Source organism: Rhodamnia argentea, chromosome 7 (genome assembly GCF_020921035.1).
Source record: "Rhodamnia argentea isolate NSW1041297 chromosome 7, ASM2092103v1, whole genome shotgun sequence".
Classification (NCBI taxonomy): Eukaryota; Viridiplantae; Streptophyta; class Magnoliopsida; order Myrtales; family Myrtaceae; genus Rhodamnia; species Rhodamnia argentea.
The window spans coordinates 26,672,909-26,691,213 of record NC_063156.1 but is presented as its reverse complement, the minus strand read 5'-3'; the positions used below and the strand labels follow the sequence as shown (position 1 = coordinate 26,691,213).

Genomic DNA, 18,305 nt, shown 5'->3' with positions numbered 1-18,305 from the left:
CGATCAATTTTCCGACAAGTTCTTAAAAAAGCGCACATCTTACGTACCTTTGAAAGTTCTGCAATACTGAGATCATAATTCCCTTTGGTAGGGCGCTGTTGAGCATGGCAAACTTATCAGGCGAAGCGTGTCAACCTAGGGTCGAATTAGAAAAATGCCGATCAGTGGATGATGAGCAGTGGTGTAAGACTGAAAAAATTCAAGAACACTCACCCTTCTCTATTTGCAACATTGCGCTAGGCATGAAACTGCAACAGATAAATCTCAGTTGAGGAACATAAACTAAAACTCAAGACGGTTTAAGACATCTTGAATACTAGAGCATTCTTTCGCCGAGAACTGATGAACAAACAATTAGGAAGCTTCACATTAGCTCCTAGAACGAAGGCGAGTAAGTTTTTTCCAGACAAGAAACCTGAAGCAGAAAAGCGGAAGAAGCTAATATTCACCTTCATTGTTGGTCCGATGAATCAAACCTCGAACGGTTTAACCCCTTTAGACACGGAAGATGAACATACAAGAATTATTTGTCTGAACAAAAAAAAAAAAAAAACAAAGATCGAATAAGAATTAAAAGCTATAAACTTATTCTGGATTATCTGATGATACTCACCATTTGAAATCTTCTCCAAACAAGCACCATCAAGATGAAAATGAATATCTAGTGGATACATAAGGGCTTATGCTTCAAGCAATGTTAGCTTCAAATGTTCTTCAAGGTGTTAATGAGAAAGAATAATCTTTGGCAATGTTAATTTTTTGTTCTTTTTGGTCAAACTACCCACAAATTTTTTTTTCTACAACCCATTTTCTTGGTCCTCTCATAGAGATCAAGACTTCAACCTTTTTTTTTTGCAGCACCCAATATCTTCCATATTATTCCTCTAATGAAGGTTTTGATGAACGGTAGAGATCATAAGGTGCCCACAAATGGTCAACCGTGCATGGCTTTCTTGAGTCCAACCTTAGCCAAGGCTTGCCTTTGCCACTCCAATGGAGGAGGCTTATGGGGCCAGGATGGAGAGCCCTGCATTTGCCTTCGAGATTGTCACCACCCAAGCCATGTTGATTCCATCTGTGGTCAACCGCTTTTATGTTCCCAGCCAAAACAAGCAAGAATGGAGGCAATGAGCCCAAGTGGTATATCCTCTTTTGCTTCTGCACGGCCATCCATTCCTCCACCCTTTGGCTGTACCCTCCTTGCCTCCACTTCTCGACGTCAACAACCATCACGCCGGTGTTGAAATAGCACGGCCTCCGCCCTAGGAACGTCCTCGCAAGGGCAGGGTCTGACCAGAAGAGCTCCGTGAAGTACTTGGTGAAGTTGGCATGGCAGTACTCGGGGGCGGCCAGGACCTTACCCTCCAGGTCCACCTGCCACAGGTCCACAATGTCGTCGACCACCACAAGGTCCGAGTCAAGGTAGACTATACGCTTGACATCGACGGGTATTAGGTCTGCGAGGTAGATCCGTGCATAGTTGAGGGGCTGGTCGAGCGCTTGCCGGATTGACTTGGATATCTTGCCACGCACCCGGTTGGAGTCGAAGCGGTAGACCCGGAAACGGAGGTAGGGGAAGGTGGAGTTGATGCTGGAGAAGACCTCAGGCTCGAGCCGCATGAAGAGGAAGTGGAACTCGAAGTTCTCAGGGCAAGTCGAGTGCTGCAGGATCGATAGGACGGCAGCCATGGTGCCCCTAAGATAATTGGCATCAAGGGTCATGGCGACGTGGATGGTGGCATTGCCCGGCGGGGAGCTGCAGGCCTCGCCATTGCGGAACGCAGGGGGCCTCGCGGAAGACGGGGATCTCCGGAGACAACGGCTTCCGGATGAAGCCATGATGGATGCCACCGGAGGGGGTCGCGGAGGCGGCCGAGGGGCGGCATAGGAGGAGGAAAGACAGGAGGCCAGCGAGGAGTGGGAAAGGAGAAGGGCTCCAAGAGGCCATCCTGCCCTATTTTGAGGGTTTGTTAACGGGGAAATTTAGAGAGGAAGAAATCCAGGAGATGATCAGCCATTGTCAGGCTGGCTAGGAGATTCTAGGAAACCAAAAGGTAAAATCAATGGAGAGAGAGAGAGGTTGGTGAGATTGCAGGGATGAGAAAACTTCTCGGAGGAGGAAGCTGTTTCTCAATTTGTTGTAAGAAGAGACTCATGTCATGTTTATGGCAAGAAATTTGGGCAAATGGGCATGGATTCAGACAAACTTCCCTTTGCCTGCTCTCTCTACAGAAATAGTTATTGGGATTTGTTGTTTTAAGCTTTTGTTTTGCCGCCCCCTCCATTGTCTCCGCAAATGCAGACGAGAGGATTTTTAGGGAAGCTTTTTTTCAGGGTATGCTGTTAGATTCTCTGCCTTGTATCGAGAATTCTAGTGCAAGATAGTTAAAGGTTCCAATACCAATTGATCCGTCAACTAACTACCACTTTCCTGGAGCTATATTAGGGCGGATATGGGTTTGACTAATTGGGAAAAAGAGTCATAGCCCTACCATTTGTGGTCATTGCAGTTTTCATGTCACCTTAAATAGAAGGCAAATAAACAGAATCCCGGACTAAAACACAACAAGCTCACAAACTCAATTTACCTCAGAAAGCTCTTCCATGTGCCCAAAATCTGAATTTAACTTCAATTTTTCCGGCAATGGCTTCGTTTGAACTACGATTGCGGAGCTCCGACATGAAGTAAGTTTATTTTGCTTCAAGTTACAACTGACGTTATTTTCCTCAACTTCTTTTTCGTCCTAGCAAAGGAACCAAGATGAGAGCCTCTTGAGAGGATATTCCATCTCAGAGGTGACAATGATCGAAGATGAAATCATGGTCATGGTCTCTTAAAGCATAACATAAGTACACCTTCATAGCTGTTCTCTACCGACATACACAGTTGGTCTAGGTCTTAATGATGAAGCTCACCTAAGTTGGAGAAGTATGGATGCATGACATTGATTGAAGAAACACAACAACATCTTTATACCTTGAAATTACTCTACAACAATTTTGTTCCTCTTTCCCAAGTTGTATATATGCAAATTCTTGAACGTTGCTCTGGAATCCCTTACACAAAGCCTAGAAAACAAAGATACCAAATAGAAATTCGCAAAGGCAAGAAAATGAGCGGTAACCAGATTTTGACTTCATTGAGGGATCGATTCTCGTGATTATACAAAAAAATATGCTCCCTTCTTTCTAATTGAGGCAATTGCTCAAACGCTGCCAACTTACAGAGAGACCTGCTTCTGATGGTATGTTGCTCATGATAGGCTGTCTATCCATCATGAGGTGAAGGCAGAAAAACTTGCACAGTCAGACACTGGCCTCCGAGCTCATAGATACAGTTAAAGAGATGTCCTTTTTAGGCCTTTACTCTGTTTCTTGAAGCCACCCCATCTGTTTCAAAGAAGGAAAATAACATCCATCAATGGACCATGTATCCTTGAATTCAGAAAGGGATGTCAAGAATGCAAGGCCTTACCTTCCACGCATACATCGCAAAGAAGGCCACGGTATCTGCAGACCAGACAACTGCAAAAGACTTCCAAAAGAAGGGGATTATGACATTGAGTAATGGGATGAGAAGGAACAGATAGTTTAGGGCTTCTTTCTCATTCTTTGAGCAGTCTCGGGCCCGAAGAGAAGGAATTGCTGCAAAAATTAAGCAAGATGTTTATGATGCTGCCTTTAGATTAACAAGGTTGGAGTACATCTTGATCTAGGTGGTAGAGAAAACTCAGATAAACACACTTCACAAGTATTATTTAAGTTCGTCCAGATAATTTCAAAAGCCACCTCGTTCAAAATGTACCTGATTATGGTCTAAACGAGCAATTCGAAACATCAATACTCCCACCAACTCTCAAAATTTGCCACAGGCAGAAACAGCTTCAACCTAGGGGCACCGGACCCTTACCGCGACCCAACAAGTTTTCAGTTCAGTTCCCATCTTTCCATCCCGTGAAATTACCAAACATCCAAATGTATATTAAGTGGTATAAGAAGGGTGGCACTAGCAACTCCATATCTGTTGGATGGTAATCTTAACATTGAGACATAATGTTGGAGGATGACTTACTAAACATCCAAATGGACCACATTCCCATCAACCTCCATATATCGGGCTCGTTCGACGGAAACAAAAGATTGAAAGACAGAGCTCCGCCAAGAAGCAATGAGGCATAGCCTTGCACCTCAAAAACTGTATACAAGGCAGTTCCGGGAACAGCAGGGTTTTTCGTGGCTGTCGAAGCTCTTGGAGCGAAGGTTGAAGCAGTCTTCTGAACCACCTGTTTTTCAGATGCAACGAAACAAGAACATCAAGAACAAAGAATCGTATATAATCATTCAGAGCACCAGACAAAAGTTATGAATTCTTCGAAATTATATCCTCAGTTCCTCCACGTGCAAACATTAAACGCAGGGTCATCTGGATCAGTTCAGCGAGAATTAGAGCTCCAAAATATCTCAGGGGTATTCCATTAACGCGGAATGAGATGCAAGATCAAGCTCCAATGAACTCTGAATCCTAAAATCATCCCATCTTATCTCCAACCCAAGTCGAGAACCCAAAGAGAAAATGCCCCCAAGAATCCGCACAACAAAAAGACTCAAACGGAGCGCACATACCTCAAAAAAGCAAGGTCAAAGACGTACCTTCTTGAGGTCCTTCTCGAGCGCAGCACTCGAAGCTGACGTCGAAGTGGAGGGTCGGTCGGGTTCGTCCGGTTCCGCGGCTTCTTGCTTTTCTTCTCCTCCTTGCTCCGCGACAGCCCGAGTGTCTTCATTCGTTGAACTCGCGACGATCTTGAAGCTCCGGCGGCGAGCTCGAGGAGGATTAGGGAAGGCATTTCTGAGGAGGAAGCTGGAAGGAGCGACCTTTGGTGAGAGATGGCATGCGCAGATGGCCGTCGACGCCAGCATGTTCATCGGCGAATTCTCACTGCATGTCCGTTCGAGAATCGGGGATGGGTCACTCCCTCTCGGGACGGAGATAAGAAACGTAAGGCAGGCTGAGACGGGTCGGATCTAAGGCTGATTTTCATTAATTAACGAATTTAACAAAAAAGTAAAACCTTTTTTTTTTTTTGTTTGCAAGTACTAAAAGTAATAAATGAATACAATGCATATAATATAAATTTAGAAAAATACTTCTCTCCAATACTGTCAAGGACGATACAATCTCAATCGTAGATCTACACATCATCACCACGTATTTTGTATAAAACATTCATTGATTAAAAGATCGTGTAGTTAGAAATAACCGACCTAAAATGCACACGTCATTTGCAAGGTTATTGGAAAAAAAAAATCTTCATAATCTATAAGAAGTCGATTTGGTCGAATATAGAGCTTTGTGATGAGATCGATAAGGCTTTCGGCAACCTATATGACAACCACCAACGGTTACATAATGTAGTCATCGATGATGGTAGAACTTATCGATAATTACAAATAGTGATTATTGATAATCATAAAATACAACTATCACGAATATCTTGTTTCGATGACTAAACCAATTTATAGCTAGTTATTGTAAAGTTGGCTAAGTGTTGGACATAGAGAGAAGGAGAAAGGAGACAAAATTAAGATGCCGATTAAAAGGCATGGATGTCGACCTATGGTAGCGCAATAGTGGCATTTCAAAAGTTGTACACACTCGCGGATAGAATTGGCATGTGACATGCAATTTTAACCGCATGTAAAGTATTAAGTGTTTATAAGCGGTTGTCTTAAGTAACCGATAAAACGATTATTGATGTACTTTTATGAATTTGTTAATGTTAATCAAAGATTTTTAGTGTTCACTAATTGGGAACGAACCCAAACGATAGGATTCTATCAAGAGGCCACCAAAAATAGAATTCTATCGAGATGTATTCTACCAATCCAATACTGCGGTGTTCCGGTTGGACCGGGCCCGGTTTGATAAGTCCGCCACTCGGCCCATTTCTCTAACCGACCACAGTTCAAGATTTCAAGCCTCAAGCTTCAACGGTCAAACTTCAGAGTCAACTTCTGACTTTCAGACAAAACTCACCAGAAAACTCCAAACTCGAAGATCTTCAGGGGGCCTTTTCCGGCTTGGTAAGTTGCGGCAGCCCCCCTTCCCAAAACCTGCCCCACCGTCTTCACCGGACAAGATGACGACCGACGGCGAGATCCTGGAGAAGCTCGAAGGCCTCACCCAGGACGCCGTCCGCCACCAGCTGGAGGCTCTCCGGTCGATCCTCCAGCGCAACGGCGGCGCGCGTTACCTCCGCCCCTTCCTCGGCGGCCATACTGCGCCGGTCGACGTGGTGACTTTCCGGCGCGAGGTCCCTCTGTCTAGCTACGACGACTACGCCGACCACATCAGCCGTATGGCCGACGGGTTTGTCAACGGTGGCGACCCGATCCTGTGTCTTGATCCCCTCGTCTGTTTCTTCTACAGGTACGATTGCTTTGTCCACACAGCAATTCGAAAACTGCTGAAATGTTACCGTAAAAGTTCGGAATTTGATTTTGTTCTAATCTAATTATGGAGAAGATGAGAAGACACGAGGTTCTTTATTTTGTTGAGGGATTTCACCTTCACTGGATGCTTCAGCAGTTTTGGTCCAGTTAATCATAGTTCGAGTATTTTTGTTGAACGTGCCAAAAGATTAATTTACTTAAAATTCGCGTCTTCTTCGAGCTAATCGAACATCTGCTTCCATGGAAGAGTCAGAACGGTGTCGAAAACTGAAACAAGCTAAATAGAAGGAGATTGATGAGTTGATTGACCATTGCTAGTAATGCGATATATAGCTGTTCGGTTGTTGTGGACTATGTTCATTGTGTTCGATTGGCAGCTCCGGAACGAGTTCCATGAGGCCAAAGATGATTCCTTACTTCGACACGCCTCTGTCAAGAGCGGCTTCATTCATAGCTCACCAGGCCGGCGCTGCAGTACTTCGGAGGTAAATTTTCTGTTCCGAATCTAGCAATCTCTTGTTATGCCATTCTTGCAATTGTCTTGCCGTCTCCTGTCACTTTTGTCAATGATTGGATTTCTTCCGAAATGTGCCAGAGTAAGAGGAAGTTTGAATCTTTCTTAGGTTGTTCCCCCCGAGACCATCAGCAAACAAAAGTCTCTGGTTTGTTTATGCCGATAATGTCAGTCATACCAAGGGCGGGTTCAAGGTTATGGCAGCCACGGCATACCCGCTGCACAATAACAAAATGAGCTCATCGCAGTTTCTGTCTGCTTCCATTAGTCCACGAGAGGTCATTCTGGGATCAGATGTCGACTGCCAGATGTATTGCCACCTTCTGTGTGGCCTTAGACACTTCAATGTGATCGACAGTATCCGAGCACCGTATGCCATTGGATTAGTTAGAGCATTTTGCCTTCTGGAGGAGAAATGGGAGGTGCTCTGTGAGGATATAGAAAAAGGGTTCCTGAGTTGGGATACCTCTGACACGGCGATGAAGGATTCCATCAACGAGGCTCTTGGAGGGCCTCACAGCGATCTGTCTGAAAGAATTAGGTTGATCTGCAAAGAGAACTCTTGGGATGGGATTCTGATTAAGCTATGGCCGAATCTGAGGTACATCAAGTGTGTAACGACAGGAAGTATGATGCATTATTACCCAAAACTCAAGCACTATGCGGGAAAAGTTCCGATTTTAGGTGGAGACTACTTCACGTCTGAATGCACCGTGGGCATTAACTTGGAGCCGACACAACCTCCAGAAAAGACCCGGTTTATAGTGCTGCCGACAGGGGCCTATTTCGAGTTTCTCACCTATGATTCCAATGAAAACAGTGTCACTGACAGGGAAATCGTGGATGTCTCGGGTGTTGAGGTTGGGAAGGTTTATGAAGTAGTCGTGACCACTTACAGGGGATTTTATCGGTACCGGTTGGGCGACATAGTCAGAGTGACTGGGTTCTACAACTCATCTCCTGAGCTGGAGTTTGTGATGAGAGCTCCTAGATCTTCTTCCGAGATAGTAACTGAGAGGAACTTGATATCCGTGGTCGAAAAGTCGCAATCCCTGCTTGAAGATGTCTTGGAGGGCGAAATCACTGAGTACGCTTGCTCCTTGGACTTAAACTTGAGCCCCAAGCAATTGAAGATTTATCTGGAAGTCAAAGGCGTCTCATTCGAGGACAAATTGAAGGACAGTATGACCGGTCTTACAAGGTGCTGTGCATTGCTGGAGGACAACTTCGGAGGCATCTACAAGGTGCAGAGAGAAAGAGGCGCACTCCGGCCTCTGCTGGTGTATATTGTAACTCCCGGAAGCTTTGATAGGTTATTGCATATGGCGACCGAGAAGGGAGCTCCCGCTAGTCAGTACAAGCATCCCATGATTATCCGGAATCGCGAAATTTCTGATTTCCTGGAAGGAGTTGCTCTTGCTACTGTATGTTCGGATTCAAAGGATGCCTGAAAATCATCCTAAATTTGTGTCGAGTCTCAACTTGCCTCTCTGCATCATTGCACTTGTCCGGGTAATTGGCATGTTTCTGATGGTGATCTCACCGGCCCCTCTGTGATGGATTTGGGTTGATTATAGTCGTTGATCATGTGCATATCGCATTACACCTGCAAAATCAAAAGTTCATGATTGTATATGACCAGGGATCGTGGTCGAGCCAAGTCTTTCCCCATTTCTTGGGGCTCCATGTCAGGGATGGTTCTAGACATATTTCAGGTGAATGTGTACTTCAATTTGGACATATGATACAGATTTCATTTCATGTTTCCTGTTCTAAATGCGCGACCTTACTGTAATTACCAATAAAATTGTTGCATAGAATATGCATAACATTATATGATCAAAGTCTCTATCTTCTCCGAAAATGAACCTTGTAAATCTAGTATTTTTTTAATGGCCCTACTTCCTAACTTTGCTTAGACAGAAATTCGAGTTAGCTTTATCCATTTCAGCTTAGCTCTTAATCTTACTCCTGTTTTGAGTCCATTCATATAGATTGGTCGAGTTTAAGTTTGCATATTTCATGTCAACCGAAGCAAACTTTGATGATTCCTAGCCTACGAACAATTTAATTAGCAAGCATATTATCAGCATTCGACTCGCTATGAACTGAATTAGTTTTCATATTCAAGTCCAAATATCGAGGAAAAACCTCAAATTCCATTCAAACATTAAAACCCTTTTTGTGTTTGAGATAGTTATTTAAGGGCAAAAGGACATCAGAAGTGTCAAAACTTGTGTATGCCATTCATTTTAGTACCAAGACTTTTTTTTTTTTTGGATAACTTAAGTGCCAATTTTTTTGTAAAAATATCACTTATGTACCAATTCCGATCTAGTTGGCTGGAAATCTCACATGACCTATTTTTATTAGTATTTGCAGTCAACATGGCTCACGAATGTCCAATCAGGAAATTTTAAAAAAACAAAGTCAATTAACTTAAAAAATTTAAAAAAAGAAAGAAAGAAAGGGTGGCACAGCCTCGCCGCCTATCTAAGTCCTCTATCTATTTATTTATTTTTTATTTTTAAAATTGTTTAGCTTATTTTTATGTTTAAAAATCCAAGTGAATTGAATTTTTTTCAAAAATTTACCACATCATATTTAAAATTTAATTATAAATGCTACGTAATCAATTTTGCGGAATTTCTCCGATTTGGCACTAAGTGAACACCGTACATAAATTTTAATATTATAAATAAGAAAAAACGAACCGAAAATGATTTTGTCGTTTCTGAAAATGCCATCTTTTCGAGGTACCTGGATTAGAACTTCATCACCGTTCCACTTTTATATTTTTGGCAAAGTCAAGAATCAAAAGTGGTTTGGTTATCCAGATGTAGAGATGATGCATATTGAGCCAGTTTAGGATAAAAATGGGTGCCTCAGATCTCAGATGTTTACACGTGTCATTGGACAGATGAATTTTTCAATTTTCAATATTTTTTTTGGTCGACTATTTTTTATTTTTTATTGTCAATAATCGAGGTAAGCTTTGGTACATCAATTTCATCACCACCTCGTTCTCTGCTTGGAGAAGAGGGAGTGCATATTTGGTTTAGATCCTATTTCTTTGGATCCTTTTGGAACTGTCCTTATCTTCTTCTGTCAACGTTCAATGACCTCACCAACCTAGTTCTTTGGAGGTGTCCTAGAGGTGAATGATGATCTTCAAGCACCAAGTTTGTGCAAAAATAAGGTGACCCAGTACCTTTATTTGGTTCCCATCCTAATTGTCCGAAGACGAAGAGAGATACCCGCTCGGAATGGTCGACATAATCCCCATTTGGCGATGAGAATTTTGATTTCGCTATAGTTATCAACTTAGTCAATCATGCCCTAATAGCAAACAATCTCAATTGCTAAGGTGATTGGACAGAACTACCGGACAGATGTACCCCATGAACCATGAGATGTCAAGCTTGGGTTATATAGAGTGCAACCTCCTAAAGATTGTGCCACAAGGAAATCATACTATGTAAATACCTCTAATTTGAGGGAGAATGACCTGTCTTTAACCGGATTTGAAAGTGTCTATGCATGGAAAAAAAAAACAAATTGATGATTATCCCTCTGAGAACTCTGTTGTTCAGTTTTGGTTCCAAAAAGGAAGTTACTCACCTAACTTGTCCATTCATCAACTGATTATACATCAAAACACTCTGCCGAATCAAATAACTTCAGAATTGCAAGCTATAATAGAAAAGAACCGAGGGAATATAAGCATGTGAAAACAGGGGTGGCCTTGGCAAGCACTAGGTGCCAAAAGACACTGCACGGTCTGACGTGGGTAATGCAGCCAATGCTTAAACGATCCTGAGAATGTCATTCCTGTTGATAATATAAACTGGAACGACTTTGAATGATTCACATCAAGCGCCTATTGCTCCGACGAGAATACCTGTAATTCTTGTGAGTTGCGACGTTCAACTTTTGGGATTTGAAGGAAGTTCGAGGCTGAATCTTGGTTCGGGGTCCAACTCTCTCCTCCCTACTCCACGGATGAAGATGATGTTCCTTATGGATTTCGATGCCGCACACAAGGCTGTCCATTGCCTCCAATGCTAGCAACCGCTTGAGTAGCTGGTGACCAATTTAAATGAAAAACAAATTGCTTGCACTGTCCAGGACATGGACCTTCCCATATCAATGCCTGCTCTGACAGATAGGAGTGGATTCAACAAAGAAAAGTCGAGAAAAATGCCATCGCCCAATCAACAAATGACTGAATAAACCCAATTAGCTTGTTGACTTGAGGACTTGCAACTAAATCCAGATGAGTGTAACCTATCTCAATTCCACAATATAACTGTCTACCTAATGAATCAACATAAATTATCAACCAATTATGCAGAATGAAAAACCTCAATCATCTGCATCCATATGAAAAGGCATTTTCTTCCTTTATTTTCAAACCTTCGTTAGGAAAATTTGCATGAAACTTCGGTCACGCACATTTTGCTTGTTTCATCCAGTAGCTTAGAAGTGTCATCGTTCATGGATACACCATCTTTCTTCATCCGCTCACCAATAACAAGTGGCATCACACCAGCTCTGGCGTAAGTTCGCAGCAGTGAATTGTAGACCTCGGTACTCACATGGCCAGCATTTCTAAGAATAACTAGCAGTTCCTCTGCTCCTTCAACCTTTCCACACTCTTGCAGGTTCTCAAATAATTCCGCAATCAACTTTCTGTCAAACGTCCATTTTTCAACACTACCAATAGCCTTATTTAGATAATAAAGAGCTTTATCCATCTGCTTCTGTTTCAGATAACCCCATGTCAGAAGCTCCCAAGTAGTGTAACAAGGAGCAACCCCCTTTTTTGCAACCCGTTCATAGAATTTCTCTGCCATTTCCATCTGGCCATTGTTCACGTGAGCAGCAAGAAGTATGTTTGCGACCCTAGGATCGCCAGTTTTAGAAACTGACTCCCATTCAGTATAGAGCTTCTCCGCTTCTTTGAGGTCCCCAAGTTTTACAACTGATGAAATCATGCAAGTGTATTCAGCATCATTCATTTTCGGAAATAATGAATTCATCTTTTTCCATATCCGATGAACCCCGTCCTTGTCTCCCATATTCGTGTATAAACTCAGGAGAGATGAGTATGCGACCCGAGTTTTACGTGAAGTCCTTTTTTCCATCTCCTTTATAGCAGATAATGCTTTTTCCAGAGAGGCATTTTTTATGTAGAGATTGGTCAGAATACTGTAGCTAAACCAGTCAGGAGGTACTTTTGCCTTCTTTAGCTCAAGGAAAACCCTTTCAGCCGTAGCAACATCATTTTGCACCTTGCAGGTCGTTAACCACAGATTATAGGTGACTATGTCTGGTGAAGTGCTCTTCTTCAACTTTTCAATCACTTCGGGAACCTTCTCCAGCTGTGCACTGGACACATACATCGATAGCATGTGGTTATAGGGAAGAGGGCTCTTCAAGAAACCGCAATCAGACATTTTCTCAATTAAGGCCTCAGCTTTGCTGGACAGCTGCTTCTTGGCATAGTTGTGGAGGAGAGCATTGCAGGTATGCTCCCCTCTCATCTGAGATGGAAGATCTTCAAAGAACTTCTCTGCACTGTTAAGCCCACGAACTTTAGCAATCAGGTCTAGGTGAACAGCATAGTCACCGGCTAACAGTTTGATATCTTGCTGTAACCTCATCCATTCACATATCTACAAAGAAAAATACGTAACAGAACATTATGCATTCACATTATAAACATTCTATCACAAGTTCAAGACTAGACTAGTTTTTAAATTACAAGATATGAAGCCATGCAAGGATCGAGACATGTTGGCCTTCTATAAGCAACTTGTTGAGTCTAAGGACATTGAGCTCCTGCTATCAACCGAAAAATTCCTTAGGTACATTTTGTAGGTTCCCTGGAAGCTCTGTTCAATGAAGCAAAAAAAGGCCTTATAGATGTGCCAATAAATGTTATTCCTGCATTAACATCTTCAAGCAACTTTTCCCAAAAACCTCAATGACTTGAAAGATTTATCTGCACACACAACAAGGATTTTATAAAAGAGTTTTCATTATTTAGTACCTTAGAAAGCACTGCAATTGTTTGAGTACGCAACTGACCATAAGTAGTACTTGCCATCTCATTTTGCCGAAAGGCTAAGTATTTATTTATAATAATTAATACTTTTATGTACTTGTCCACGTGGATATTAAAAAAAGACCATTCCCTCTCTTTACATTTTTTTTTTTCAGGTACATCTCTCTCCCATAACTTAATAATCAACATCTAAAAGCTTTAAGCGCTTGGCCCAGTTCAGATAAAAAAAACAAAAAAAAAAATTCACCGTGTCTATGGTAGTACAGTACAATTTCAATAGTAATACCAAGACTAATTGGATATGAGATGCTATAAGTTAACTCATCTTATCTTGTAGTCGGGTCAACTATGGGAATCCACTATTAGGGGACAATAGACCAATTCTGAATAAATGTATAAAAAAAAGGAAGTAGGAAAGGAAAGGGAATAACAGGATGAGGATATAAAGACGGATAACAAGGCTACCCAGTCATTTCTGTAATGTCACCAGCATCAACATCAGCACAATCACAATTAGCCCCTAATTCACCATTTCCTACCACCATTGCTGGGCAACCATGCCTCGTTGCCACAACAAGAACAAAGCACTGCCGCAAACATGGTAACATCTGCACATCTTCCTACCACTAGGGCAATTCTCATCCATTCTCCCTTCTTCCTCCACCAACACTATTCTCGATAATGGCCCCGAGAGATAGAGAGAGTGCGGGTGTTATGCATTGACTAGAATTACAACACACCATTACTGCCAGCAGTAACTGGTATCTCCAATTATGAAGAACTCATCGACACATTTGCAATTAGCGACAAAGATTCTTAATCACCCACTAAATTTTAGTGAAATCAAATTAAACTAAGATCAAGATGTATTCACATGCCAGATTTTCCAAACAATAGACAAGAGGCCACGAGTTCCTTGTCTTTTACTTTTCATTGTCAACTCTTCCGCAACCCATTCAACATCATGTCCCAATCGCCAAAGGAAAGAAAAACAGTACCCATCTAATTTGTCTCATGGTTTTACGAATTACCACCATGTCGAGAAACGTACTCAATACCAACCACTTGCTTAGCTCCTATCTACCTATAAATACGAACTATAGAGCTCCGATATACATATAATTTCGAAATACAGAGCTCTCTTTCAGAGCTTTGCATTTTTCCATCTCTCCGAAGAATCGACTCTTCACTTTGTGCTTCTATACGGCTGACCTCGTAAAAGTAAATAGGCTCAACACAGAGAGAAGAGAACCTCGAGGGCGTGCTTGTAGCGCTTGAGCTTGCGAAGCTCTCTGACGATGCGATTGAGCTCGTACTTGCGCACCGCGCCTCCTTCGTCTTTCCACTTGCGAATGGTCACCACCGCACTGCGCTTCGCGTACACCAGGCTCAGCAGCCTCTTCCCCAGCGTGTCTCCGCCTTTTCTCTTCGAAGCCGTCCCCGGGGCGGAGGCCGCCGACGGGCTGCCCGCCGCCACAGCCTCCGCCGAGAAGTAGCGGCTGACGGTGGCAAGCGATGCGCGGACGGAGCGAAGCAGCATAGCGTACGCGCGCCCTGAATTGCTTAAGCAATTTATATATGGACCTTCACAGTGGACCCCATTTCGAAAGCCCAAAACTTTGTTCGTCCGCTAATTTTTTTAAACAGAAAAGGCCCAAGTTCTTGTTTTTTTGTTTTTTTTTTTTTCAACTCATCTAAGCAGATATGCGTTGCACTTGCATTTCCAAAGTCTTCTAAAAGCCCTTTAACCCAAGACAGGCCCATTTTTTCTTCCAACTTTGCCCTCGCAAAACTTTAGAAATCCGAAAATGCCCTTATCACAAGACACTAACAGACGAGGCTGAATCTAACTAGCGGCGATCGGCGAGGCTAGATTTTGGCGGTCGGCGACCTCGAGCAAGGCTGGCCGACACCAGATTTGGCTCGCCAGCAAGAGTTTGAAGTTTTTTTTGCCTTTTTTTTTTTTTTAAAAGAGAGTAAAAGTCATAGTTTTTTCCAAACAACATTAAAACCAAAATGGCTTCCCAATGTATTTTAAATTAGACTTTACCAAGCATTATTTGCATTTAGAAAAAAGTCATTTCACCTAAAAGTTATTTGCATTCCACACCCCTCCCCCCCGCGTAAAGACTTAGGGTGTGCATGAAAACAGTTTTATTTTCCTGTTTTTCTAATTTTTTCTGTTCCGGGGAAACGGGTTTTGAAATAGAAATATATTTGGTAAAATAATTTCATTTTTTCATTTTTAGGATAAATTTTTGCCCCGGAAATAGGCTTTGAACAAAAATGAGAAGAAGAAAATTTTTTAATTGTCTATTCTAGAACATAAACAAAAATAAAATTTCTCAACGCTCACATCCTCTCCTTTCGTGTGCGGTCTCCCTCGCTCTCTCATCCCCGCAGTCGGTCACCCCCTGTCGATCCCCCGGTCTCCGGGCGTGGTTCACCTGTCTCTAGTCCCCGATTGCCATTCGCCGGCCTCCAGTTGTCGATCTCCCAACTATATAAATTCTTTGTGTTGTTATCAAATGAATTTATGTTTTGAGGAAAAAAAAATTATGTTGTTATCAAACGCGTGTCTCTGCTCAAAAATTCGTCCAAAGAATAAGAATAGAAGAATCTAATTATGGCTAGAAATAGGTTAGGAAAGAGAATAGTTGTCATTCGTGTTTTTATTACCAAACACAAATTACGAGTCTTAAAGGCCATAGATGGTAGAAGTAAGGAAAATGCCACATAGGGCAAGAAATAGAGAAAAGGTTAGGAGTTAGCGGCCTATGTCACAAGGACATGGATTGACACCAAGCCCAATAGAAAATGTTAGGCATGGACTAGTGCTGTGTACATTATTTGGGCCGATCCGGTCCCTATATGGAACAAAGGACATGATTGGTAGTACCGGCCCCCAAATGTTTAAGACCGAGGACCGAATCGTCCCGAGACCGATGGTCCGATCTAGTCCCGGTCCGGTCCCAATAGGACCGCTAATACCAGCTACTTATAGAAATTTAATCCTTGATCCAAACTAACAACTTCCAATCTCAACTATTTAACCTAATAAACATACACATGACTATTGTACAACTATCACATGAGTACTTATAATCCTAAAATAATGAGAAAATACTAAATTAGGAAGAAAAAAACTTAAAACAATTGAAACGGGATTATGCTCCTACATCATTCTCCTCGAATTGGAAAGAATCAAGCTCAAAGTGAGATTACACTTGCATTTCACTAAATCCAAATGCGAACAAAATAATGGGTTTGCATAATATAGTAAAGAAAAAACACATATTGAGTTAAGACAAAACACAATCGGAGACTGCATATTGAAAAACACGATAGGAGGCCGTGTTGCGAAGGCAAAATGCGAGCGTCGAGCGAGAGGAGAGGAGAGGAATGAGTGTCAAGTAAAAGATGGAAAATTTAGGTTAATTAGTTTTTCAAAAAGTCTAATTTTTTATTACACTAACATTGATTATATATATTTTGGGCGATCCACTTCGGTCTCATCCACCATGGAACTGGGGAATCGGACCACCCGATCACTGGTCCCATTTATTAGGACCGGGGATTGGACCGCCCACCTCAAAGACCGGATCAACCCGACCGGTCCAATCCGATCTCCTTTTGGTCCGGGCTGGTTTGATCTAGTTTGCTCACCCCTAGCATAAATTAGGTCGGTCAATTTTTCCCCAATGAGCCACAAGGCCCCTCTCAAACGGTACAATCGAGGCATGGAGGCTCTTTGTTGAATAATAACCTAAATACTCTATTCAAAGTAACTGACGAGACCTTGTTTCTTTGTTCCTTTGTGATATATCAATTATCAATGTACTCTTCCAAATAGTATAAAAATCAAATTTAAGAGCTCTTATGTCTTAGCAAGGGTCGACCGCAGCACCGGACTCAGTCGCCCTGTCATCACAGTCCGGACACGATTTCATTCTATTCCTTAACTCGAATGAAACAGATATCGCCCAAAAGTGGATATAGAAATCGATAAGACATGTATAGGAAAGATTCTCGACAAGATATGTATAGGAAAGATTCGAGATGTCTCGTATTCTCGCACTAGTTATTGTGCACTCTTTTGAAGGGTTTCAGCACATCTGCGTTTGCTTCGTACCACATGCTTGTTCTTCCTTTTTGGGCATTCATCTCCAATTTTTTTCGTAAACGCCATCTTACGAGAGCATGTACAATCCATCCATACACCTGTTGATTCCTGAACCAGTCGTTTTGCTATCCCATTATTTGGAATTTAATGACAATTATTGGTCCACATACACCACATTATCTAGGGCTTTGAATCGTCGAAGCCTAAAAATGAAAATTCCAAGTATGTACATAGGTCCCTAAGCCCCTAAGCTATATGGTGCACACCCAGGCATGCCCATGTCTAGTCTAGATGAACCCACATTTTTTTTTTTTCCTCAGGATGAGTAGGGTCCATCATGAACTAACTCTTTAAATTATTTTCCTAGGTGAACCCATTGTCTAGGATGAATAAAGTGTATTATTGACCAACTCTTTGAACATTTTTTCCTCTATGTGATTTGAGGTGATGTAACCCATGAGGATTAGGTGAACCCACAATTTGCTAGGACGAGTAATTGTGTTATTGACTGACTTGTTTCGATAAAAAAAGAATATGCATATAGGATTCGCTATTAAAATAGAGTTCGCCGTTAAAATATTGTCTCACATCATTATATTCATGTGGTCTCCTTCCGTCTATCAGCGTAACCTTTTGAGTTGGACTTGCTGACACGATGAAAGAGTCGGTGTTATTCCTTTCGTACATGTGCGTCCACCCTGATCATCCAAATTTGACGTGTCGCCCCTATTCTCGAGTTCAAGAGACAGGCGTGGCCCAACAATTATTGGATGGGGCAAAATGAAAACGAAAATAGAAGGCAGATGTGTGTGTAGTGAAGACACATTGAATTTGGGGTGCATGCCTGAACCATCCTCTTGCATTCATTGTCGAAGGTGACCCGAACCGGGAAAAGGACTCTTGAATGCTCATTATTTTGATCTAAATTGCTACCAAAATATTCTGGTCCCCCAGCTATTTCAATGTTTTTAGGGGGACCCACAACTTGGAATATCTAGATGAACATCTTTTTCTTTCGCAATTTTTTACTATTTTAAATTCCTTTATATTTAACTAATTAGAGTGGCCTACAAGAACGTAATCCCCGTCGATGCTTGCTTCGTACTCTTCCTATGTTGTCGTGCAAGAGAAGGCAAATTACATGGGTG

The 18,305-nt window shown here is 42.1% G+C and overlaps 4 protein-coding genes across 5 annotated transcripts; 1 reads left to right on the top strand and 3 right to left on the bottom strand.

Annotated features, from left to right (window-relative positions):
* Positions 1-864: 864 nt before the first annotated feature.
* LOC115742525 (probable galacturonosyltransferase-like 4) lies at positions 865-2,073 on the bottom strand. Its single transcript, XM_030676866.2, is given in 2 exon segments — positions 865-1,785; positions 1,787-2,073. Coding segments are annotated over 2 exon segments (1,071 nt in total). The 5' UTR covers positions 1,949-2,073; the 3' UTR covers positions 865-876.
* An 853-nt stretch (positions 2,074-2,926) lies between these two features.
* On the bottom strand, positions 2,927-5,022 carry LOC115742560 (protein RESISTANCE TO PHYTOPHTHORA 1, chloroplastic). Its single transcript, XM_030676947.2, has 4 exons — positions 4,651-5,022; positions 4,073-4,283; positions 3,476-3,645; positions 2,927-3,390 (listed from the first exon to the last, which is right to left on the bottom strand). The coding sequence occupies exons 1-4, from the start codon at positions 4,921-4,923 to the stop codon at positions 3,364-3,366; spliced, it is 681 nt and encodes a 226-aa protein (XP_030532807.2). The 5' UTR covers positions 4,924-5,022; the 3' UTR covers positions 2,927-3,363.
* Positions 5,023-6,005: 983 nt separating this feature from the next.
* On the top strand, positions 6,006-8,828 carry LOC115742543 (probable indole-3-acetic acid-amido synthetase GH3.6). The gene is made up of 3 exons (XM_030676924.2): positions 6,006-6,427; positions 6,828-6,935; positions 7,074-8,828. Exons 1-3 carry the CDS (start codon positions 6,138-6,140, stop codon positions 8,413-8,415), a joined length of 1,740 nt encoding a protein of 579 aa, XP_030532784.2. The 5' UTR covers positions 6,006-6,137; the 3' UTR covers positions 8,416-8,828.
* A 1,694-nt stretch (positions 8,829-10,522) lies between these two features.
* On the bottom strand, positions 10,523-14,591 carry LOC115742491 (pentatricopeptide repeat-containing protein At4g02820, mitochondrial-like). Of its 2 annotated transcripts, none has more exons than XM_030676796.2 (2): positions 14,287-14,591; positions 10,523-12,642 (listed from the first exon to the last, which is right to left on the bottom strand). In XM_030676796.2, exons 1-2 carry the CDS (start codon positions 14,572-14,574, stop codon positions 11,386-11,388), a joined length of 1,545 nt encoding a protein of 514 aa, XP_030532656.2. In that variant the 5' UTR covers positions 14,575-14,591; the 3' UTR covers positions 10,523-11,385. The 2 variants fall into 2 exon arrangements, with proteins under 2 accessions (XP_030532656.2, XP_048138452.1); XM_048282495.1 differs by lacking the exon at positions 14,287-14,591 and adding an exon at positions 13,500-13,676.
* Between the last annotated feature and the right edge of the window lie 3,714 nt (positions 14,592-18,305).

Coding starts and splice junctions, on each gene's coding strand:
- LOC115742560 (XM_030676947.2), bottom strand. CDS start 4,923: ATGAACATGCTGGCGTCGACGGCCATCTGCGCATGCCATCTCTCACCA. Junction 4,284..4,650: donor TCGAGAAGGACCTCAAGAAG/GTACGTCTTTGA, acceptor TCTGAAAAACAG/GTGGTTCAGAAGACTGCTTC. Junction 3,646..4,072: donor GTGGTCCATTTGGATGTTTA/GTAAGTCATCCT, acceptor TAATTTTTGCAG/CAATTCCTTCTCTTCGGGCC.
- LOC115742543 (XM_030676924.2), top strand. CDS start 6,138: ATGACGACCGACGGCGAGATCCTGGAGAAGCTCGAAGGCCTCACCCAG. Junction 6,428..6,827: donor CTCGTCTGTTTCTTCTACAG/GTACGATTGCTT, acceptor TTCGATTGGCAG/CTCCGGAACGAGTTCCATGA. Junction 6,936..7,073: donor GGCGCTGCAGTACTTCGGAG/GTAAATTTTCTG, acceptor AATCTTTCTTAG/GTTGTTCCCCCCGAGACCAT.
- LOC115742491 (XM_030676796.2), bottom strand. CDS start 14,574: ATGCTGCTTCGCTCCGTCCGCGCATCGCTTGCCACCGTCAGCCGCTAC. Junction 12,643..14,286: donor GCTACAAGCACGCCCTCGAG/GTTCTCTTCTCT, acceptor TTTTCTTTGTAG/ATATGTGAATGGATGAGGTT.